Here is a 25,750-nt window from a genome sequence, read left to right as displayed (position 1 = left end):
TGCAGTTTCTGTACAGAGATTGCAATAGCCCAGAGGTGAAGATAGACAAGTCATGGCCTTCTCTTACTGCTACACCATTTAGTATCAGAGTAGAGAAGGCAATGGACAGTCTTGAACCTGTAAAGACAAGAGAATCTCAGTTATCACACAACTGAAGTACCTTTAAATAACACTGGACACCTCCTTTATATACAGTAATAGCAAAAGGTGTGTCATCTTCATAAGGGACAAACAGGCAATTTGTGAGGCCATGTTATAAGCTAAACCTAGACATCACGGGATTGAGTATATAAGGCCTGGAGCATGAGCTGCAGTTAACCTTCAAATAGCCCTACAGTGGGTAGGAGCAAAGATTATCAAATGCATCATCAATAAGAAGAATCACTCCAACACTAAACTGAGATTTAGCAATGCACGGGGAGTACCACAAGTACTACTAATAAATACACCTGCTAGGGTTAAAATAAAAAAAAAATTAAAAACTCTTTACCGTGAGGGATCCTCCTCCAGTGAGAAAGCCCCATCGATGCCAACGACATTCCTGTGCCTTTCAAATTCACCGTAGCTCAACGTCACCTGCAGGGACAATGCAGACAAGATATAGTTAGAGCCAGGTCTGGGAGAGAAAACAAAATAGAACTTAGAAATAATGATGTTGGGTGAAGAGCAGAACTTACAAGGTCATTAGTTCTGGATCTCTTTTGGGGCTCTGCTAGTCTAAATGGAATGATGGCTGTCATAGTTTGTATGGATATATACCGAGCATCAAAAGAAACTTATCACTATTATAACGGTATAAGGTACATAAATGATGGACATTGCTGAAATGAAATGTGTCAATCATTCATCACTGACCATGATATGCTTGAGTGACTATGACTGCACTTAAATCACCTAATTAGTGAGACAGTTGATCGGACATTGAATATGGAGCAATTCCAGCTATTGAATTGCAAGCTTGAATAAAAACAATAAAGAAAAATCACAGAAAAAAAACAACATGTTTGTCAAGAGAGCAGCACCTTGGAGGCTGGACTAGGGCAGCACACTGTGGCTCGCTGTCTTGGGTGCTCACAGCCAGCAATTTCAAACCTGGCGAGATGGTATAACCAGACACACACTGTCAATGACAGGCCACGAACTGGGAGACCAAGAGTCACAACACCTGCCCAAGATCGACAGATCATTTTGCAGCATTTTCGTGATGTCAATTGTTAATCAGCACAATAAAAAGTTTCGATCACATCTACTGAATTTTAAAGTTTCTTTTGATGCTTGGTATACAAAAGGTATTTTGTCTTTTTTCTTTTAATTAAAGCATCTTTTACAAACGACTGCTAGAACAAACTGGATATTGCCCCACTCCCACTGTCTACAGAACCCGCATTTCCAGGAAAGTTCAATAACAAACATTTCAACTAGAAATCATAAAAGACATTTAGAAAGATTTGTAGTCAAAATGTATGTCAAGGGACTTATTTTGCTTGTTTTATTGTTTCTATATTTAGCACTGATCAAGTGTTTCCTAGTTCTGGATGGTATATCCATGGCATGGTGGTTGAAGAGCAGGGCGTTTCCCCTCTGGGCTGACCTGGCTGAGCACCGTGTCGATGGGCAGTCTCTGCAGGTTCTCCAGGTGGGAGTGGAACAGCTGACTGTGGATCATTTTTACTTCCAGCAGGGCCTCGATGATGTAGCCGATAGTGCAGTCGTCGGGGAGACGGATCTTCTCCGCAGTGCTGATGAAGTTACCCAGACTTCAGAAAGAAAGACATTTCAGAAAATTCACATGCACTGCATCTTTTCATTTTTAGTGGAGCCATAAAATATTTGAATGTGTTACAGGTCATGACGTTTAACAAGGAACAACTGATTAGAATAAACTTTGAATTACATATTACACATGTCAAGCACTTAAGTTTTTTTTTTTTTTTACCATGCTGGTTACAGTGTTCAAAGTGTTTATATTCCATACCTGGCCCAAGGACTCATCTTGAGTGCCAGCCCCCGGCTGATACAGAAACCAGCTCCTCCGGTGGCGAACCAGAACTTCACAGAGACCTGCTCAACACAGCGAACAGTTAAACACAGTGGAAAAAAACATGACCAAACAAGGCCTTATCAAAAGAATGCCAATAAAAATCACTTTTCATACAAAACACACAGTGACAATTTCAGATCTTAATTTGCACCATGGTATTAACACTGATCCATTCATGGCACAAGTAATTTCCAATTCTCTGCACACTTCTCTAATTAATCTGCACATTACTTCTAGTGGAGACGATTAATCTATTATATACGCCAAGGAGAACCAATCTCAGCTGAGCCGGAGCACAGAGACACTGACCAGTGGAAAAAGAGCTTTAGCTGAGCTTGATAACACCGTCTATATGGAAATATTCAGCTGTGGGGTATAAGAGTGTTCTTGTGAAGTGCGAGTCTCACCGATCCATCGCTCTTGACTCTCTCGGCAGCCTCTATGGGGTGATCCAGGCTGGGGCGGCCCAGATACACATCCTGAGTGTGGGAGTAAGAGGACAGCAAGCGAATCAGGCTGGCCAGGTTCACGTAGTTATCATCATCCACGTGACAGAACCACCTTCAAAATAATAATAATAATCCTACATTTCAATCCATCAGCGTTTTTGACATTCTGCAATTTGAATACAAGCTTTTTTTTTTTTAACTGTTTGAAATGCTCAGAACAGCTTCACATTGTGACACTTCCCTTCGAACCCTCCCATTCAAGCCACTTCCTTACTAGACAAGAGAACTCAGTCACTGTAATCACGGCTTCAGGTGTTAGACACAAGGACAATATTCGGCCTCGCTGTCACCTTATCAGCACCTCCTATGGAATACCAGTGCATCACAGAGGCAGGTTCACAGAACACTCACTTTTTTCCTGATTCGATGAACTTGTCATATTCCACAGACATTTTACAGCACAGTGCCTGCCGGGTGTGTGCAGCAGAGCAGTTGGTATTAATCATTTGATCACCTAGGAAAATGAAGGAGCAAAATAAAGACCTAGATATATCTTTTTTTAGGGCTGCATAACATAAGAGAGCATGAAATAATAGATAAGATAGTGACATTGTGCTGTACAGATACATGAAGGCAACAGAGTCCTGTAAAAACAGCTCAGGCTTCTATAAAGGTATTGTTACACTTTCCAGGTGCTTTTGGTTATGAATAGCCCAATGACCTCATTAACAATATCTCATGTGTCATGAGCCCTGAGCCCATATTTTTGTTCTTGGTATGTAGCAAGTGAGTTTCTTTACCTGCTTTTTCTCTTAGCTCCTTATCTTCCCCATCGGTGAAAATAAAAGTCTGAAATTAAAAACAAACAGAACAGTGTTGGACAGAAAAAGATGACCCATGTACTACTTATTAATTAAAGTTGTACTCATGAGAATAAGGCTCACTATATATAAATAATGATCTTGTTTTCAATGGAAAAAAATAGAAACTCACACAGAGAATAATATATAAATGCACACATCCTCTAAAGTGATGCATACATACCAAAGAGAGTGTCCCTCCTAAAACCAGAAACAAATATCAACAAGACGTCTAAATCAAAGGCTAACCATTGTTCCAAAGAGCTGGAGAGGGAAAGGTAAAGCCAGATGGCTCCCTCCAGATGACCCTATATTTGTCTGTCTTGGTCAATGAAGCACAGTGTACATTTAATATGCCCAGGAGCCAGTTGAATACTTGGCAGTGCTGGATCCTATAAGCTTGGGAAACAACAGCTTTGCTTGAGGAAGAGACCACTGTCCTACAATGTCTGCTACAGTGGCTGGCCACAGATATCAACTCAGAAAAATATATTTACAAAAATAGCCCTAAAATGGACTTTCCGTTGCTTCCAGACAAGTCGGTAGCATCTACTGGCCAGGAGAATCATTATTTATTATGAGCTGGGAGACTAGAGACATCTGCACACAGACACTGTGACTGATCAAATACAACAAGAAGTGCAATGCAAGACGAGCCAGCAGAGGATCAATCACCCGGTGCTAAATTCAGCAGCAATGTAACATGCTGTACGGCAAACAATTCACAAAAAGCGCCTATTTATAGTACAGTACAGAATAGTTATTAAATATAATTTAGCTTGCTTGACTCCACGAAAAGCTTTTGCAAGAACCATCCGTGGTAACTAGGTGGTGCAGTCTGTTCAATTCACGTAAAAATAGGGACCCTTATTTCACAAATTGTCCATCTGTCACACTCTGTCTTGATTTTGCACCAGTCCTACCAAAACATTTTTCATACACTGCTAAAATCCTAACAGACGTTTTGCAGCATAATCCAATAAACTGTTGGTTTTCAACATATTGTTTCAGGTATTGTATTTTAACACATGACTCTGAGGACCCTCTGTGTGCATGCACTGGTATTAGCATTTCATCTAGCTGGAGTTTGGTTGTACTAACAAAAAAAAAAAAAAGACACTTGGAAAACAGGGCAGTCCCCATTTGAGGGAGGGCCAAGTACTGAAACACAAATGTCACTTAGACTAGCAGAGCCCCAAAAAGAGATCCAGCACTAATGACCTTGTAGGTTCCGCTGCTCGTTACACATATAACAAAGAGACCATGATAAGGAATGGTTCCATCATCCGGTTCTGTGCTTTACACTGTTTGAGGAGCCAGTCACCCTGTGCCCTGAATCAGGTTCTAAAGGAGTAGTACAACCAGAGATCTAACCTCTCTCTTGATTTACAGCTTTATATAATGCTACTGCTATCCTTGAACAAATCCAGACACAGAACGGCCCCTGTTTAGCAAAACAGTATACTGCAGGGTGCAATTACTTTGCTAAAGGAAATCGCTTGTTTTAGATAACTAGTAGGACACACTTCTGTAGACTTCAGTGTCCTTTAAAAGATGCTTCTTGGGGAGTTCACAAGTTTTTTTTTTTAACATTGCCAGTGCAATGTTAATGCTTTTGTATCTGTGTTTTTTCAATCTGCACCTGAAGAAGATGAGATGCACATGTGATGTGACTCACTGGTTCAAATTTCTGAAGAATTTCCTCTCCAGCCATCTGGAATTTCCAACAAACTACATTTTACTATAGTCTTTTCAGCACCCGTCACAATCCTGGCTTGGTATGTACTTTCTCTTCACATTGCTGAAGCAACCCTTACAAAAAGGAAAAAGAACATATCTATATCTTTATATGTTAAGGAATATAGTTTATCCAATAAATGCGTCACTGCTCTGAAACCTACTGAAATAAAAGCACAAAGAGAAACAATGCAGCATGTGTGCTCAAAGCTGCTTTCAAAGTCACAGCCACCGGTTATTAAAAAGGTTGCTATTTGATACCGCAGGGAGCGGCTTTTCTGTAAAACTAATAATGTGCGGTTCTAAATTTGAAACAGGACATCCCCACTGCGAAAAGCACATTCAGAGCCACACTTTGAAATTCATCACTGCACTTTGTTCAAAACCCCCAGACAAGACATGCTTTCAGTTCAAGCGCAGCGAAGAGGCCGGTTCAGCAGGGGAGCAGCACACGACCTCTGACCCCAGCCAGAGGCCTAGTAACAGCAGGGAAACAAACTGGACACACCAGGAGAAGATGGGGACAGGGCTTCTAAATCAACACAATGAACTACAGCTGTGACACACCTGCTAACACTACAGTCTGGCTTTTAGCTGTAGGGCTGTAATTAAACATTTAAAGATTTAAGTTAACATCTTGACTTGCTCATGTGTATTGATAGTTATTGTATATACCAGGAAAACATTGCATTTGGTTATGGTAATGTGTCCTTCTAAATAAACAATTTAAAACAAATGGAAAGTATAAAAACAAATACATAAATAAACCAGCTTTAACCCAACATTTGTGGCAGACATAACAGGATTTATATGTAAACAGAAGCCTAATTTACGTGAAGACCACAAATTACAGTGTAACAAAAATAGCCTCTATATATATATATATTATATATTATATATATATATATATCCTATATATATATATATATATAATATATATATATATTTTAGACTAAAAACAAACATACAAAAAAAATCTGAAATATTGAAACCCTCTTGCATAGCAGAGAGATTCACAGCAGCCAACCACAAAGTAAAGCCTAAAATGGCACAGACTGCTATGTGATTGCATTCTTATATCCATCCATGCAAAAATGGGCATTTTTTTTTTTAATGTGAAATTCAGAACAAAGCAGTTTAAATGAAAGGTTAAATCCCTCACACAACCCTGCACCTGGTCCTTGGTTTCAGAACTGGAATCATGAGCGTCAGCAATCAGCACTGCATTTTAAATTGTTCCCTCGTTGTAGCTGTATGACACCAACAGGCAATGACTGCAATAAGATTTAGCAGGGGCCTGATTGCTCAAATTCCTGCCACTTTTTCATTTAATAATACAAGAGGAGTTCAGAAACCCAGGACTGGGTGCAGGGCTAGTGAGAGCTTCCAAATCCTGAAAATGACATTGATTTAAAATGCCAAAACCAGTAAATATGAAAGCGCAGGTTATTAGTTATTGCCTCTTATGACACATGAAAGGACTGCTCTCTCCACAGTGCTGATGCAACAAACTACATTCCTGCAGCAAATCCTCTTTTCTTAATCCTGGATTTTCAGTCCTTGTAATTCTAGAAGCAGTCTGCATATTAAACTCACTGAAGGGGTATGAAACAGTCAGCCCCTTTGGTTCAATTCCTGAGGGACATAGCGGTTATGGAAGCTATACCCTGGAGAGAGGATAAGACTATGAAGAAAAATTTAAAACATTGAGCTGAATCAGCAGCGCACATGCAGTCGCTCCGTGCCCTGCTGTGCCTTTACAGTCGGGCCAAGATCCCCTGGCTAAAGTAAATACAGAGCCTGAAGTGGATAGGACACACATGCCCGTTCAAAATATCTAAAGAATTTCCTCTCCAGCAGTCTGGTTTCTAACAAGCTGTATCTTTGATTTTGTGCTTTCAGCTCCAGCCACAGTCCAAGTAAATATTTGTCTTCCCGTTGCTACCCTCTGTGCAAGTTCTACTCTATGAGATGCCTTATATGAGAACATTGTGTTAGCCAGAAATGGAAGCCCTTTCAATAGCAGCTGGAGTGACGCAGTGATTTGAATTGGTGAGGCTGCAGGTGACTGTTCTCCAGAATGGTCCATAGGGGCATCAATTTTGGGACGCATCAGTAATTTACCTTGGCTTGGATACAGAAGCAACTGAGCACCTACCATTGGACCTCAATCATCAGTGTATATGTACGTACACACACCAAGTATCTGGAAAGTAAGTAGCACCAAGTCAGTCCTAAAACAGTTAAAACTACACTTTGAAAATTAATCCATATAAAAAAGGACTGTATCTGTGAAGGTTTATTTCAGCCCTCTCTACAGCCATTTATTTAATCTGGAACTCGATACAATCCAGAAACTGCAATGGATTCCAAACCTGCTGCTGCCATTACATGACTGCATGGTAAGCGTGAAGCGACAGAAACACCGCAGCCTGGCCCTGGCAGGACGGGCTCTGGAGACTCCAGGGTCTGGGAAAGCAAGGCAGGCATACCAACCGGCCCTGTCCTAACTCAGGAGCACTTCTGCATCCCCAGGTAAGGCAGCCCCCAGCACTACTGGCTGTTATCTGAATCAAAGGTGAACAGAGAGCTGCAGTGCCCAAGGCCTTTTCACAACAATCAAACACAAATACATACTAGCAACTGAGCTAGATTTACAAAAAAAAAAAAAAAAAAAAAAAAAAAAAAAAAAAAAAAAACAGTGCAGTGCAAAGTTAACACTAGTTTATCAAAAAAGTATGCCAAAGAATACCACTTCACAAATAACTTGGTAAATAGTTTTGTTTTTTTTCTCTAGTTCTGCCACACAAGGCATGTCTGGTTGCCCCAGAATCTTTACCTGGTATAACACTGCAGCCCACAACTACCAAGGATGTTAGATTGTTTGTTTTGCTTTTTGTGACTGATGTGGACTTGCATCAGGGAGATGCAGCTTTTATATATAAAACATTGTGTCATGGATGCTATCTGCATCCTAAATAAATAAGATTTATTTAGAACAAACAGATAAATTATTTCTCACAACTTACTTCTTTTTTTGCTCTGGATACCCAGGTTTGAAACAGCAGATCCAGTCTAGATTTGTGGTATTTCCTTGTTGTTTTCACAGCAATAAATATGTCTCCCTGCTTCAAGGGTTCCTTCACAGGCAAGCCTTGGGGATTGGTGCTTCTCGAATAAGCTGATGAGTCTTTTTTATCCAGGTTGTAAGCAGACAGGTTCCTGCCCAGGACTTCAGCGCTGTCGTTTCTGTTGTCAACAGTTTTCAACGGGCCTGCAGGCTGTTCCTTCATACCCCAAACCCCCTCAGTATCAGGACCTGGAGTCACAGCCCTGACGAGGTGGAGGATGTTGGGTTTGAGAGGCTGTTGGTCGACACTGCCTCCTTTCACCCACCCAGTCTTGCCTTGAGGCCGAGGCTGGGGGAGGTCGCCCTGCCTCCGTGGGGGTTGGAGGCCTGGGATCAGGAGGAGCAGGAAGGCACAGAAGACCAGGGAGAGCAGGAAGCAGAGCTTGCTGATTCCGACCCAGGAGAGGTGCATTTCCTTGTCAGCCTGAATCAGCCACCAGGGCCAGGCTCAGACTTGCCTCCGCTTGCCATCCTCATTACACTGAACCGTGCCCTGCTTGAAACATGAAGAGTGCATCAATAAACCTGGTCATTCAGTAGGGGGCAAGGCTTATCTGAATTCTGAAAGAATATTTAAACGTGAATATATTCCATTGTGTTTTTATCACCCAAGAGGGCCTGCTGTGGGTTCTTGCTGCAGAGCTGCTCAAACAGTCAGCCTGTGCTTTTCTTTTCACCCACATCCACTGATTTACATCAGGCAATTCTGACCAGATGTGCTCTCTCAATGCAAGCCATTGTAAATGTATTTGTTTTCACAAGGTCAAAAATGAAAACTGAAAAACAAATGAACACATAAAAGTAGCCAGGAGTACCCTGCTTTTGAGTTTTGATGGGACGGGTGTGTGTTTTTTGGTTATATTACTGCACTAATACTTGCCAGAGTGTGTGTGTGTGTGTGTGTGTGTGTGTGTGTGTGTGTGTGTGTGTGTGTGTGTTTTATATTTCATTTTTACATCTTTACAAGGAACTCTGTTGATGGCGTATGTGCAATTTCCGGTTTTCTATTTTAGGTTTAGCCAAGTCATTTAAGCTATCAACAGATGGTATTTGTGGCAAGTCAAACAGTGGTTTAAGATTTCAACACAATTTGCTGGGGATTTCCAAACAATAAGAAGATACATAAATAAATAATCTTTTTTTGGATTTAATGTTGTGATACAAAGTCTTTTGTCTTCACTTTTTCAAATGTAGCAACATTCCTAAAAGTTTGAGAGTGTGTGTGTGTGTATATATATATCAAATACAGTTTCTTTACAGTGGGTATCTAAAGATACTGTAGACTAGCCTTTTCATTCATGTCAGTCTGTCCTGTTCAAGTCTCTTAGGATTTCTTTATCTTTGTTAGAACTCCACTTGGAACATGCAGTTCCATACATTTGTCTTATTGCATGACTACTGGGACATGTAGAATGTCCTCTTGGATAATACCCAGATGGGGGACACTACTAATTTGTGTTTTCAACTTGCAGCTAGTGCTTGAAGTTTTGAATACATTTAATGAACAGCTGTGCTCTGGCAAAGGGACATCTTGCATGCCGCGGATCATGTTAATGCCAATGTGATCCACATCATCAGCCTGGCTCCCCTACCCCTCTGGATTTAATTGATCAAACTCGCTCTTCGGGTGTGCCCCGCCCAATTGCTCAACTTCGCCCCCTTCTGGTGTGATCAGTAACCCCAGTTATTTTAATCTTTCATAACACTCAATGTGAATACTTATAGCCAGGACTAGCCATTTGTAACTGCGTTATTGTAATCGATTACTATTATTATTGCGTAATGATTTCTAAAAATATTTTACAAATTAATGTATTTTTACTCTAATCATAATGCACACGTTTATTACTATATGATATATATATATATATATAGATATATATATATATATATATATATATATATAGTAATGTACATGCCCTATAAATTAGTTCAGTCTGTGACATTAACTACACAGACAGAAAAATGATAAAAATGATGATAATGATATCGGTGCTCGTCAAGCAAATGCTGGACAGTGTTGTACAAGTTTTAAATTACAAATTACCCAGGCATTTGGATACTACGTGAAAATCTTACCAAGAAGTGAACACTAAAATTGTAAAGTCTTCCGAAAATTACTAGTACTGTAAGTGCGCACAGCTCGTATAAATCGAGATCACACAGGCTGGAAAATGAATGGTCCAGTACATAAGAGGGGATTAAAATTAAATCAGAAAAACTAATCGCTTTAAAAAATAATAATAATAATAAAATAATAATAATAATAATAATAATAATAATAATAATAATAAATCGAGTAAAGTATGCTACGTTTGAATTAAATTACAACATTACGCTTTTGCATAACTGTAACATTTATTAAATCAGAATTAATGTAGTATAGTCAAAACAGATATCCGTAAAATAAAAATAAATAAATAAATAAAATAAATAAGTCTTACCAAATATTGCCAGGTGAATTGTTACGTCCATTGCTTTCATTAATGTGTTGTATTCTAACGATGTGCAAACACTCTCATTTCAGATATCGATTGTTTTGTATTTGTTGTTATTTTTCTTAAAGCTTGCTGGCATGTTTCTTCGCCTCTGTTTTCTTTTGTTAGTTTTTTTTTTTTTTTTTTTTTTTTTTTTAGTTCTCAGCTTCGTTGTAAATCCTCTGTTCTTTATAAAACAGCGCTCTTTCTTTGGTTGGTTGGTTGGTTGGTTCAATGTATCTTCTGTTCTCTGTGTTAAATGCAAGTCGTTTTAGTTTTCTTGTTGTTACAAAGTAGCGATCTCTGTTTCTCCAATTAAAAGCAGTCGAATGCAGATTATTAACCCCATGCTAGAAACTACTTAAGGACTGGTAGCTTTGAAGCTTAGCGCCCCCTGCCAAATATTCACTGTTACTGCTAGTATCGTACTGCCAAGCTATTAACTTGAGACACCTGAAGCACGTTAGACAACCCAACTGCTTTGACGCGTGTTATATGTTTTTTTAGGAAGTGGATAACACGTATAGGATAGATCATTTGTCAATCAGTTGTATTTCATGTAAGCCGTTACAATGATATTACAGTAGTTGGCCCCATTCTACAATAACACGACAGAAACATCACTGCAAGGGTTTCCCATGCTGCGAAAAATTCTACAGGTACTGTGCAGTACAAAAGCAACATTTACAAAGGTGGGCACGTTGCTGTCCGTTATCAGACCTCAAAATATCACATTACCGCATTTACTGGGTGCACCATATCTTATTATGTATGATGTAAGTTTGTAGAGTCATTTAGTAGTTTGCTTTTACACAAATTAGCCATCTTTAAGCCTTACAAATACTGCAATAAATCATACATGCACTAAAATGACAGAGGGTGACGTAGCCAAACAGGTAAGAACTATACTGTATTGCAATCACTTTTAACACTACAGCAAAGTAGCATGCAGCCGTTGTCCGACAGGCACAATTGCTATATAAAGTCGTGTTATGGAACTTTTTTTTTTTAAGCTGAGGTGTTTCAGTCAGGTCAGTGACATGCTTTTGTGTGGGCTAAGCTGCACCGTGCCCTCCCTTGTAACGCTGAATCATTGCCTATGAGACTCTGTCCTGATGCAGGTTTTGCAGTGACAAGATGACGTCCCGTGCGTGTGATACGCCGTGCTGCGCTGCTGTGCCCCGGATGTGTTTGTGAGCGCTGTGTTTCAGCAGTGAGGAGGAGATGCCTCTACCAGTGCAGGTCTTTAACTTTCAGGTAAACTAATTATAAAAATGACATTTATTACGCCTTTATTAACACGATGAGCGGTAAGGTAGTCACCGGCAGCACAGTGCAGCACTCCACCGCTTTAATTATCGGGGTTAATGTACCCCACTCCATCATTTAGGGCCTCAGACAAATTAATAAGCAGGTCTAACTTCACAATAATAACAACAAATACAAAGGCTTAGTTCAAATCACGAATCTACTTTTTATTTTATTTTATGAGTGGCATTAGATATAATCGGTAAATATGCATTGACGTGACTAAAACCGTGACTTTAGACTGGTGACACAATTAACAATCATATTTATTTGTAGGATACCGGCGTTGGTACTCTGTATGTTCACACACAAGACTAAATATATCTGCCGCTCCGTTAGTAAGTGACTGAGGATTTCCATCTAGGCCTATGGACACTTGAGGATATGTGGCTAATTAGTTTGACTTGCAGTAGTAAGGATCCCATTAAGGTCGTATTTCGTGTTGTAATTGGCTAATTAATGTGTAAAGCTTCCGTTATTTATTGCACGAAGTGATCTATTTATGCTATGGGCACTACCGCATCTTTTTCATTGTGGAATTCAACCAGAGTCAGTTGTGCCTGTCTTGTGTGTTTTCAAAGGGCGAGTAGTGTAGAGTTTTTTATGGGTTTCAAAACAATGCATTAACCTAGGTACAGTCATTGTGGCAACGTCTTTAGTACTATCGGGTCATGTTTTGAATGAAATACTATGAGTCAAGTATGCTTCTGTTATATTTATGTTTATAGGTACACATTTCGGTCATTAACATAATGACTTTACAGTATATGTTTTAAATGTTATTGAACAAGTATACCTTTAGTCCAGATCTGCCATTGCACTAGCCCTATCATCTCCTACAGTTTTTTGGGAGTCAAAATTCATGTACTGGAACTGAATTCATAGTCATTTTCTGTTTCAAAATGAGTATAAATAAAATATGAAACGTTTGTTTGCTGTTGAGTGTTTTCAGATGATTTGTCACTGAGTTCACTGGCCAGACTTTAACCCAGAGGTGTTGGGTAGTGTCTTAAGTGGAAGAAGGAGAATTCCACATTCAAATCTATTTAGTGCTACACAATTCTGCAACAGTAAGAGTACAACTATGTTCAAATCTGCAAAAGACATACAGACATGGATGGGATTCCTGTACTAGCATTTGTAAAAACTGTCTGCATTCTCTGCTAATTCCAGATGTGGAGAGGATCACTATTCCAATGAGGGCACCAATCGAATAATGTGTATATTTGTAAAATGTGTGGATGCATGTTAAGAATATATTAAAAGTGCAATTTATATATAATTGATTTATTTCCCTTTTTCAGGCAAGCTCTGTTTCAGGGTTGGGGGGTGCAGAACAGTCAGGATAGGATAAGGATAGCTCCATACCAAGTTCAGCCTCTTCATCATTGACAGATCTTTACTGCACCCCCCACAGCAGTAGGTCAGACCTACTTCCCTTCACCTCAGGAGACTACATTCTTAGCACCAGTCTATCTGCATGTACCCTGCTCTTTGAGGTATACGTAGTTTTTAGGAAAGAAGTTTTGTGTTGTTTTTTCTTAAATAGCAGATGCAAGATTTGTTTTTTCTTTTACCCCTACACTTGACACAGCCCAGTTCTGAATTGATGCAACCATTCTGTTATCTGGTACATGGAACAGCAGACCAGTAGAGACCTACACGTGTGAAATGTTAATTCTAGTTTATCAATGCCAACCAAAATTATTTTGAAGTGTGGGAACAGTTAACAAGGCATCACAAACCCATGGGACAAATTTCATCAACAAAGTTGTCAACCCTTAATTGGGCTAAAATTCATTTTTAAAATAGTTACCAGGACATGGCATGTAGTTGTTAAGCATTAACAAGGTATGTTTGTTGTTAGACAAGGCTTGTATTAAGGAACTGTCACATGAAGTCAAGTCTGTTTAAATTCAGCAGTTTACTATGAGTAAAGGAAAGCTTAAATTTTTGTACTAATCTCAAGGCAACAGTAAAGGACTAGAGAGCAGCACTACAGTAGTATTGTTACTCAGATGTAGATTTATTTTTATTTTTATCAGAAAGCCATCACACTCTTTGGGACTAACATCTTCAGCTGCTAGTTACCTTGCCACTCATCAACAGCATTGAATAGTAATGGATCTATATTTTGGTCTAAAGTATGACTGTGTGTGCTGATGGCCTATTCTTTTATTAGGGGGCTGTGGAGCCCATGCAAATAGATGCTGACCCACAAGAAGACCAGCAGAATGCACCTGATTCCAATTATGTGGTGGAGAATCCAACTCTGGTATGTGTACTCGCTTACGAAATGTATTTGCTCACATTTATAATCTGAAAAAAAGAAAATTGAAATAGAAAAAACAGCAGGGCTTATATTCCTGTCTGAGCACATTGTGATTACAGCATTTCTGCTGACATGACGTATTGGGTATTTCAAACTGCATTATGTTGCTACTCACTGAGTCACAAGAGCTCTATGATTAACAAGGCACCATGTTTACAGTAACCCATGGGTGACTTGTTTTTGGCCAACAATTGATGATACTATCGCTGCTGCTGTAAATAAGCAGAAATTGATCTTTCAATTAAATTAAATCTTAACTGTGCATAGTTTGCTGGAATGTGGTTTGCTGGGGTGTTTTCATAATTATTTCCGTATTATGTACATCCCTCACCACCACCACCCTTTATTTTTTACTTTGTAGTAATTTAACTGGATGGCGATTTTCTTTGCATTTTGAACTGCTTCCTCATTGAGTAACAATTTGATCTGTGCAATGTTCCATATTACCCCTGCCTGATAATGATAATGTAAAAATAATCTTTTTTTTTTTTCTTTTGTGTTTTTTTTTTAATATAGTAGTTTCTGCTGAAGGGGCTGCAGTTAGTTTGGTATATAGCTTGCTTCAGTCAGACTCTTGTGTGGATGTTCATGGATGTTTTCTTAATGGGTGTTGGTTGAAAGTATTACAGTTCATATCAGAACAACTAAGCCGTTGGCATTTGGTTTTTACATTTTGAAAAGTCCCTTTTAAAGCAATGCATTTTCAGTGCAATGTGCCCAGAACAAGTGGATTACCTGAAATCATTCTGTGTGTTTAAGAAGTCTACACGGCATGATTCATGTGACCAAGCAGCAGATAAGTCTCATGTAGCATGCAGTAGCAATTTAACCCTTTGTCAGGCTTTACTGTAATTATAATAGGTCAAACCTGTGTTTAATAAGAAATACCCTAGAGGCCACAGGATATTTAATAAATGTATCTAATAAAGCTGAAATTGCTAAATGTGCTATGCAACATAACAAAGCTTACCGCATGATTCAAGCACATGTTGTTTTTGTTTTTTTTGTCAAACAAAGTGATATTTGGAAGCAGATGAGTTATTCAGTCTTTAACCAACACATTTGTTTATGGAGTTGTCCTTACCTGCAGTGCTGAACAGTAACAATGTGATCCTGTGTTGAATTTTAAGAATATGTTTTTGTTGTCTTTGTTGTTTCAGGATCTGGAGCAGTATGCCTCCAACTACAGTGGTCTAATGAGAATTGAGAGACTGCAGTTCATTGCTGACCACTGCCCTCAGCTCCGTGTTGAAGCTCTCAAAATGGCACTATCATTTGTCCAAAGAACCTTCAATGTTGACGTCTATGAGGAAGTCCACCGCAAGCTTACTGGAGCAACCAGGTATATGAACAATGCACAGCAGAAAATCGCCATCCTCTTTATGCCTTGTACATAGACCTTTCCGAAAAAGCATTTCTCCAAAAAAAAAAAAAATTTAAATAGCAAAATCTGGCAGTTTTCCCTGATTCCAAAATGTAGCGTATATGAAGTCTTGCTTTCAGTTGATTCATTAACATTGTAAAAAAAAAATTAATAATATTTAAGGTACAAGTCTAATTTATTCAAGAGTAAGTACAAATCCTGTTCTCTACTTTACAGAACTTTAGATTTGCCTTAGTTGTACTTGTATTGAAAATGCTGGACTGCAATGCCATACATGAGTGTGTGATGGGCTGTGAGTGGTTGAAGCAGCCCTGTTTATGGTTGTGTTTTAGGGATGTGCAGGGGGTTCCAGACGCAGTCCCTGAAGGTGGGATCGAACCTCCCCCCCTCGACACAGCCTGGGCAGAGTCTACCAGGAAAAAAGCTCTGCTGAAACTGGAGAAACTGGATACAGACCTGAAGAACTACAAGGGAAACTCGATTAAAGAGAGCATCAGGTAATCCATGTTTATTTTTCCTTAAGTGCCAGCACATTTGAAACGCCTCCATAAACTGTTAAACTGAATATTACTATTTTTCTAGTTTAAGATCTGGGTAATTACTCTTTTACATAATACCCCCCGCTTTCAGTTTCAGACGCTGTAAATCACGCAGCCGTCTAGGTTGAGACTAAATCCATATCGTTTACCTTGTATTTTTGATTTACCAAAACACTACTTGTAATTGGACAGAAGTTACTGTTCTTTTAAAGAAAACAAAATTAATAAATACATATAATAATATATATATATATATATATATATATATATATATATATATAGACACACACACACACACACACACATTCTGTTTGTTCTTTAAACTCAACCTCTTGTTGTGTGAACTTGAACCCTAGGAGAGGTCATGATGACCTGGGAGATCACTATCTAGACTGCGGTGATCTTAGTAATGCTTTGAAATGCTACTCGCGAGCCCGAGACTACTGCACCAGCGCCAAACACGTTATCAACATGTGTCTTAATGTTATCAAGGTATGTTTACAGTGGTTCTGTATTTTATAAAATGCAATACAGTTTGATTTCAGTAGGGAGCTTTAGCTAATCATCCCAAAGCACTTTAAAATACAAGTTTAAAGACAGCTATGCAAGCTGCAGAGAGACATGTGAAAAGTACTGAGTGAGTCTAACCATTGTGTTTCGATATACCAGGTTTCAAGAAACATTTAAGCTAGTAGCAGGATTTATACTAACGTCAGTTTTAGCAAGTTTGCATTTGAATCATTAAGCCATAATAGTCTCGTCTGACTACGTAAACATTTGCATGGCTCTGTGGATTTTAACAAACTGTTCAAGTGTAACAAGTAAAATAAACAATTAGCTACGAAACCTGATAAGCAGGATCATGTTCTAACAATGTTCTATTGAAATTGCCCTGAGCTAATGTAGATTGCTTAGTTTTGAATCTTTGGATTATTAAGTGTGCAAACACTAGAGGGCAGTCTTTAACCATTTTTGTATTTTCCTTATCAAAGGTTAGCGTTTACCTACAGAACTGGTCCCACGTTCTTAGCTACGTCAGCAAGGCAGAATCCACTCCAGAGATAGCAGAGGTCAGTATCTGATGTGTGTTTTCCAATGTATATCTTTGTCAACACAGTTCTCTAAGAAGTTTGTTAACTGGTGTCCTTTAAAAACAGAAATGTGATTGTTTTGTTTTTTCTTACAGCAAAGGGGAGAAAGAGACAGTCAAAATCAGGCAGTTCTAACCAAACTGAAGTGTGCTGCAGGTAATATTTCTTTGTGGTTATTTTTAACAGTCTCTCAAACAGTTAAAACATTACATACTTACTAACAACCTTATTTCTATCCTAGTTAATGACATTTGTGACATGTCTGTTATTTCCTAAAAAAAAACAGGCTTTTATGTATTAGTTTCAGAGCAGTTTTTGTGTATTTATACATTATTTACAATTTAGGTATTGTTTTTGGTCAATAGTTAAATATAAGCATGCTGTAAAGAAGTTTAATGATAGAGACAAATCTGTGGTCTGTCGTTTTACAAAGAAATAGACTCAATATGGTGAAGATCTGTTTCATTTAGGCTGTATTTTGGTAACTACCAATGTGTTCTTTATGTTCACGTTGGTTACTTTTATATGTTTTTATAAATCCTACCAACCTTTGTTCCATTTCTCCTGGGTTTAGGCTTGGCAGAGTTAGCTTCTCGAAAATACAAACAGGCTGCCAAGTGCTTCTTGCTGGCTTCATTTGACCACTGTGACTTCCCTGAGGTAGGAGGTGCTGCTGAAACACTAGAACTAGAGAACGGTTTTATTAAAACCACAGGGCTAACCTCCACTAACAGCCACATTCTTAGAAAGATAAAGCACATCCATATACTGCTTCAGTGCACCGGCCTTCAGCTGCAGCTGAGCTTCATTTTACTTGCACACAAGAAGTTTTGCAAAACGATTTGAAGCTTAACAGTGCTGTTCTGTTTGGGTTAAAAATCTTGATTTCTTAATTTAGCTATCGTTGTTTTTTTTTTACACAAACAAGTTTGATACAATTATCAATAATGCAGCTTGTGGAAATAAATTTTTAAAACTTATGCCACTAAATATTTTAAAAAAGTCTTAATGGCTTGCTTTGAAATAATTTGAATATAACCATTCTACCTTTTCAGCTTCTCTCGCCTAGTAATGTAGCAGTTTATGGGGGAATGTGCGCACTGGCAACATTTGACAGGCAAGAATTGCAAAAGAACGTAATTTCTAGCAGGTAGGCATTTTGTCCCCCAATTAAGGTAATTAAGTGTTTTCATAGCTTGTATTTATCTAGTATTCATCAATCACCATTTCTGTAGTAATGTTCACAAAATTGTGTCCATTTATCCACACATCCTACTGGGGAAGTGTGGACTGGAGATGGCAGTTGAAGACTAGATTTCAAAGATTTTATTACGTTTGTTTTAATCTTCTTTGACGGAAACCACAATTTAATTATCATTTTTTAGTCAAGAAGTTTGCTCTGTGGAAAAGTTCTGTAATACCTGGATTTGCACTGTCATGAAAGGTAATACTGTACATGCTGAACAAAGCAGGTTTAAATGGCAAGGACTAAGTGTTCTTAAGGGACCATAATTGTAGCATTGAGGATAGTGCATATAGGCATTTGGCAACAATTAAAACATGTATTCTTGTTTTCTTTGTTGTTTAATCTGTTTTAACTTTAATTACTGTTAATTTAAGAAATGTTATTTTCTTAGTTAATAACATATTTCTGTCTTTATTGTAGCTCCTTTAAATTATTTTTGGAATTGGAGCCTCAAGTCCGCGACATTATCTTTAAGTTTTACGAATCAAAGTACGCTTCCTGTCTGAAAATGCTGGATGAAATGAAGGTGAGTAGTTTCATAGTACTGATAATCAGTTTGTTTTGGGCATAGGACTCAAATGTTATGTTCCTTAATATGAGTGGATTGTTATTAAAACTCAAGCTGTTTATTTGTCTTATTCAATGTGGTGTTACTTTATAAAGGAATAATATATACTACAAGGTTAAACTGCATTCAGGGAACTACAATATAAATATTTTGCTAAAATAACTTCTACACGATTTCTTGGTTGTTAAGGGAACATGGGTATTTATCAACAGACTAAAATCAAATGTCTCGTAACAATCAATAATTTTACTTTACTATTTTTCAAGCCCATTTCAACCTGTACTTCCTATTCAAAATGTCTTTAGACCCTGCTGCATTCACTTGATTGCCTTATTTCACCTAATCTCCACTGCTTTTATATCCCTTTAGGTATTACTTGAAACTGATTAATGTTAATTGGTTTGTTTTCAGTGCCTCTCAGGCAATTCCTGCATGGCCCATAATTATTTTTGTTTGTTTGTTTTTTAAATTGCTATTGAAAATCTTACCAAAAGAATGATCTTATCTGTTGGTGGACCACAGCACAGAGTAATTAGTGGTGGGAATACCTGTCATGTCTTGCTTGTACCTCGTTTTGTTGGTGTGGAATAATGTAGTTGTTTAAAACCAAAAACATGTTTCCAATTTCCATTAGGATAACCTTCTCCTAGACATGTACCTGGCCCCTCATGTAAGGACACTGTATACGCAGATCAGAAACAGAGCTCTTATACAGGTACGTCTTCTAATTGACTATCTCCATGGTAAACGAGGTGCAAATCACGTGGGCTGTAATGAGAAGTATCAGCCCGCGGGTAAAAAGACTTCATGTTCTGTTGCCGATTCACAAAACCCTAAATTTGTTTGTGCAGAGGTAATACTAAATAACAATTTATCGATATTAAGACATTATACTGTAAAACATGTGCGTGTTTTTTGTTATGTTTAAATCTATCTATCTATCTATCTAGCTAGCTGTCTATCTATCTAGCTGTCTCTCAACTAGGGGTGAAATGATACACCAAGGTCACGATACAATATGTATCACAATACTAATGAAAAACTCATCTCTACTTGACGGACTTGAAAAAAATTACAATTTCAATTCTATAGACACAGATTCAGTTCAAAATAAATTATATTTATTTACCACACAGTAGTAAACCACTAGTTTGAATTTGAAGACAAAGCAGTATGTCAACTAGAGTTCCTGGGATATCCATTTTAGCTGAATTAACCAAATCTCCTTACCACATTTCTGAGAAAGGAAAAAATACTAAGCAATGTGTTTGATAACTATTGAAGTACAAACTTTGTTTATCTGTTTCTTTTGAAAAAACTAAATGTGAATATTATTATTATTATTTATTGTAACGTTATTAGTATTTTTATCTAAGTTTCATTTTTTCTCTAAATTTCCTTTAACTTTATTATTAAGTCATTTATTTCACGTTTTTGTTTGTATCAGTTTTCATTAACAATTGTAATTAAATTAAATTAAATTAAAGAACTTGCCATTGTTTCCTCTATTCCTGCTTAAATTCCGGAAGCGTTTGGTTGGCCCATTGCACAATGGGATATGTCTAGGATCAAGTGGAGTTTACGTTCAAACAACCAATACCTTTTCTTTCATGATTTACAGTTTAATAAATGTGGCATATTAGCTACTCAATTCAAGCTTGTATCGCGATACACAAACGTGTACCGTATTGTGTTGTAAAGTATCGTGATGCATCTACACACAGTGAATTGTCTCACCTCTAATATCAACTATTTATAATCATGGTTACGGGACAATGTTCTGCTTAATAAAGTGACATAACCGTGTTTGTTCATTTCCCCCTGTAGTACTTCAGTCCGTACGTTTCAGCAGACATGCACATGATGGCAACCGCGTTCAACACCACAGTGGTGGCTTTGGAGGATGAACTGACGCAACTGATTCTAGAAGGGTTAATCAATGCAAGAATCGACTCGCATAGCAAGGTAAAAACAAGACAACAGCAAGATTAAATGAAAAAAAAACTTTCTAGAGTGCGGTACTGACTTGAAATTAGTAGGGTATAAGAAAATGGGGGTGGGGATGACGACAACATTTGTCTCGAAAGAAGACTACTTTACAAAGGCCTGGCTTGATTTACAGTCTGGGAGATTTTTCATGTTACATGTTGTTTCCTGTTTTGTGGTAGATTTTGTATGCCAGGGATGTGGATCAGAGAAGCACAACATTTGAAAAGTCTTTACAGATGGGCAAAGAGTTTCAGAGACGAGCTAAAGCCATGATACTGAGGGCTGCAGTGCTACGTAATCAGATACACGTAAAGGTAATATTGTACGGAGTGATCTAGCTGCTTAATCAGCAGTTGACATGCTTGTGTGTGTTTTGCTAGGTAATCTCAGGTTACTCAAATTAACAAAATTATTATGCCTAGCACATGTGAAAGTAAAAAACCTTAGAAGCTATTTTTATAAAAACTATTTATTTTACCTTGAGGAGCTATTAAACCTGTTTACCTTGATTTGCTGTTTTATTTAAATTTTGTATATGTGGAATGGAAAACCTAAAAATAATGCTTGCAACGTTATTTTTCTTTTTAGTCCCCTCCAAGAGAAGGCAGCCAAGGCGAACTCACACCTGCAAACAGCCAAACACGAATGAGCACCAATATGTGAAGATTTTAAACCAGATGCCTCTTTAAGGAAAACTGAATGGGGGCTCAAAGGTTCCCCTGCCACTGGTCCTATTACTAAAAAAAAAAAAAAAAAAAAAACATTTTCCCTACTGGAGAAACATAAAAAAGACTATTTAAATGGAAAAAGGTCATCTCTATTATCTAGATTAAGGACAATAAATGAAAGCCTGTTGCTGAAAATGAAAGCAAAATGTTAAAATGTGCTGTGCTGTTCTTTGTTAAAGATGCAATTACCTTTTATCTAGTGACAAACCTTGAATACACACAAAAAACCTCAAAACTGAAGTCCAGATAGCAGTCTCATTGATTTTAAAACAAAAAAAAACAACTTCTAGCATTTATTTGTTTTTGGTTTTGATCCATCATAAGGATATCCTTCAGGTGGCATGTTAAAAAGCTGATTAGTTTAGCATTCGCCATTATTAAATGTCTCCTTCTTGAATGTTTGTATGAGGTTATATTTCAGGAGCTTTCCAAATAAAGCATCTCTGTGTCTCTTAGGCTTAGTTTTTTTTTGTATCTTCTTTTTACCTATGCCTATTGGAACACACTGCTCTGCTTTGTGGAATTTGGGCAAGGGTGGGGAGAGAGTCGTCCATCGTCTTACCCTGTTACAATGTTTAATGACCAACAGGCCAAAAACTATTGACATCAATGTATAATGCAGTGTAATTACCAATGAGCCTTTATGGCACACACCATCGTTTGTCCACATATTTGTCTGCAGGTTATTCTTAAGATGGATCACGGGTTTAAAGATCCCTCTGTCTTCCAGTATTAGTAGTGTAAATTAGTGAACAACCATCTTTATGTTTTCATTTGAAAAATTAAAATGCTCCTTGGGTTGCTGACATCTAAAAAATGTCTTCAACACTGTTAATGAAAAATGCATTTGTATTATTATTATTATTATTACATTCAATTGGTATGTGCTATAAATGAAGTCTGTTTTTATTAGATGTAATAATAGCTGACACAAACTTGGGTAATCATTAGTTTAATGCTATATCCCTCAAGGCTTTGACAGCATGACCCATGTGATTTGTGGCAGCAAGTTGATAATAAATTTGACTTTCAGCCTGCAGTCGTAATGTGGCCTTGCTGATCTTAAAGTGACATGCTAGCCTTTGTTTATAGCTTCATCTTTTCCACCAAAGGCCATATAAGTCAACTGTCTTGTAGTAATAATTCAAGTAGCCATTATTAATATTTTAAAATGTTTATACAGGACTCAGCTGTAATACATTATTTCTATCCTGTAGATTCCTTGACCATGGGATATTTTTACTTTCACCTCTGAAGTGTATACTTGTAAGGATTTCAAACAAAATGGTAAACCAGTGGCAGTTTTGGAAAGATAACTGTTCCATGCATCATGATGGTTATAATTTAATTTGCCCATATATTACATTGTTTATTTTGTAATTTTACAGTATATGTTAATGATTTGACACTCTTTCCCCTTCAAGGTGCCGTCTTACAAAAGCCATTAAAACATTGTCCTGTCAACTTTGTAGGCATAAGAGAACACACACACACACACACACATGCAGCACCTGGTGGGGTGAGGTTAACAAAGTATGACATAACCTTCCTGTCTAGAAAGAAAGCTTGCATAAAACTAAAAATACAAGCAGGACAATTAACCCTGAACACAATCAAGTAAATCAGTCATGATATCAGCACAGTAAAGGAAGAGGTATGATTACATGGAACATTTGAAATTGAACAATACTGTCAAAAATGTGAATGTGAAAAATACTGTAAAAATTCAGAACTAAAATGGACAGATTTTAATATCTAGAAAACTACAACAATATGTACAAAAACAAAGTATATATATGTGTGTGTGTGTGTGTGTGTGTGTGTGTGTTTTAATCTTGACCGTCCTTGGTAGGAAAATTCTCCCAACTAATTATCACATATCCTTTGTGTATGCTTTGCCTTGCACTTTGAGGTGCAGTTGTATTGTGTGAACGGTAATATCTTTTATGAAGGTGTGCTTCCTGCCCTCTCCTGAAATTAAACAAGAGCTTAGTTGTGTGTGAAAGATGTAAACCCACAAGCCTGTATAACACTAATGCGATTGATGCACTTACTGTGTGGGAAGACAATAGAAGAAAAGGATGATGCTTGTCATATTTTCAAAAAGCAGTAGGCCCTTCTCAGTGCTGTTTTAGATAGACATGAAAGTTAAGAGGATTCCATAGTAGTAAACCAAATGCCCTGGTAGTTTCCAATAGGGTTATTTTTAGATTTACTTGATGCCGAATGCACAGTTATTGCTTAAAGGGGTTTGAAGATGCTTTAAAACCTACTCTCACTCAATTCACACTACTGTGTTATAGCTGTTTATTGCACACAATAGCTGCCACTGATTATATAAAAAAAATACAGAGCTACTGGAACTACAGCTATGGACAAAAGTTTAGCATCACCCTCTAGAATGAAGTAATTTTGCTTCATAAAGTCGAATGAAACCTGCTGAATAATGTTACGTTAACATATTGAATTACATAGCGCTAGTTTTCCATTTACACAAATATCTGACGAAAATGGAGAAATGTGACATTTTGAAATCTAACATGAAATAGTGTACTAGTATTATGGCTTTTGGTAGAGTTTTGCAACATCATTTTGTAGTTTCTTTGATTAGATTATGTTAAATAACCTACATATTTTATGTCTCAATCCTAAAATGCCACAGCTGTGTATTTTAAAATCCACCACAGCAGCCTTGTAAAATAACGGAACAATTAAAGATAGTGGAAAGAGCCTGCACTTTAAAATCCTTTGAATTTTTATATGAACTTCAATGCCTCCATACCACCTGTAGAGTGAAGTTTCTTTGTTAGATGTTTAACAGCAAGCTGTTTTTATGTGTAGCAATATAGCAAACATCAAAATAGTTCAAAGTGGGCAAAATAAATCGGTAAATTAAATGAGTGGAACACACAGGTACGTTATTTTGTCGAGTCACAGTGGGCAATAAGAGCGACCTGAATACAGTTGCTGTTGACTGAGAGTGTTCTTGAGATTATATATTTATTATTGTTGGGCTGGCACTAATTAATGAGTATACTGAAGTATTATTTACTACAATTGTAATGGGATACTCTAAAACCGGTTGGAGTTGCATAAATTAATTATTTTACCAACCATGAGCTGAATGGTATTGAACAGTTTCTGTACCAGGATCGCTGCCGCAGGGAATATAATTCTTTTGGGAACACAATCTTCACGGTTTGGAAATCAGAAAGTGCAGCAATAATGATTAATAGAAACCACTTTAAAAGCATTTTTCAAGCGGCGCCTCCACAGCTGTACTTAAGAGCCTTAGTAAATCACTAAATCCCATTTAGTGTTTGTTGTGCTGGTGTAGAAATTGCATTGCAACTCGCTGTGCATGTTTTTTTGTTGTTGTTGTTGCTTTTGGCAATACATCAAATCACAAAAGAAGTAATAAAGCTTTAGAATTGCACACTGAAATACAGTAAGCTTTTTTTTTTTTCTTTTCTCTCTTTTTTTTTCCTTTTGAACATTCAAAAGATTCAAGCATCCAAGAGATATGATACATTTCACAGTGCGGGTTATAGGAGGGTTTCCCTAGGAAGCTGCTCTCTGATGGTATCATTCTGTGAATTATCCCCAGGAAGGTTAATTCATGGGTTTAAAGTATAGCAGTATACTCCAGGTCAAGAAAGATATGAAATGCAATGCTTAACAACAGTTGTTAGATTTTGCTGGAATCATTTTATGTTTCTAAAAGCTGGTCATACATCATTCTCAGTGGTAGATCATTCTCCCTACACAGTTCCACAGCTAAAAAAAGAATTAGCTAAATGTTATCAAACAAACAACACTGACAAAAATAATTTACTAAACGCCAAGCAATCAAAGAGCACAGGTATGGACA

The 25,750-nt window shown here is 37.5% G+C and overlaps 2 protein-coding genes across 4 annotated transcripts; one reads left to right on the top strand and one right to left on the bottom strand.

Annotated features, from left to right (window-relative positions):
• Positions 1-25: 25 nt before the first annotated feature.
• Positions 26-11,047, bottom strand: LOC121295762 (beta-1,3-N-acetylglucosaminyltransferase radical fringe-like). Of its 2 annotated transcripts, none has more exons than XM_041220783.1 (9): positions 10,662-11,047; positions 8,117-8,713; positions 3,291-3,339; positions 2,902-3,004; positions 2,449-2,602; positions 1,976-2,061; positions 1,592-1,757; positions 491-576; positions 26-117 (listed from the first exon to the last, which is right to left on the bottom strand). In XM_041220783.1, the coding sequence occupies exons 2-9, from the start codon at positions 8,627-8,629 to the stop codon at positions 51-53; spliced, it is 1,224 nt and encodes a 407-aa protein (XP_041076717.1). In that variant the 5' UTR covers positions 8,630-8,713; positions 10,662-11,047; the 3' UTR covers positions 26-50. The 2 variants fall into 2 exon arrangements, with proteins under 2 accessions (XP_041076717.1, XP_041076716.1); XM_041220782.1 differs by having other exon boundaries at positions 8,117-8,710.
• Positions 11,048-11,855: 808 nt separating this feature from the next.
• On the top strand, positions 11,856-22,334 carry gps1 (G protein pathway suppressor 1). Of its 2 annotated transcripts, none has more exons than XM_041220780.1 (14): positions 11,856-11,951; positions 14,185-14,277; positions 15,495-15,676; positions 16,051-16,215; positions 16,614-16,749; positions 17,250-17,327; positions 17,444-17,504; positions 17,923-18,008; positions 18,404-18,498; positions 19,015-19,120; positions 19,797-19,877; positions 20,990-21,127; positions 21,331-21,465; positions 21,740-22,334. In XM_041220780.1, exons 1-14 carry the CDS (start codon positions 11,919-11,921, stop codon positions 21,812-21,814), a joined length of 1,464 nt encoding a protein of 487 aa, XP_041076714.1. In that variant the 5' UTR covers positions 11,856-11,918; the 3' UTR covers positions 21,815-22,334. The 2 variants fall into 2 exon arrangements, with proteins under 2 accessions (XP_041076714.1, XP_041076715.1); XM_041220781.1 differs by lacking the exon at positions 11,856-11,951 and adding an exon at positions 13,330-13,501.
• The last annotated feature ends 3,416 nt before the right edge of the window (positions 22,335-25,750 follow it).

Source organism: Polyodon spathula, chromosome 20, assembly GCF_017654505.1.
Source record: "Polyodon spathula isolate WHYD16114869_AA chromosome 20, ASM1765450v1, whole genome shotgun sequence".
Lineage (NCBI taxonomy): Eukaryota > Metazoa > Chordata > Actinopteri > Acipenseriformes > Polyodontidae > Polyodon > Polyodon spathula.
Note: the sequence above shows the minus strand (reverse complement) of the source record. Positions and strands in the feature narration are given on the sequence as shown.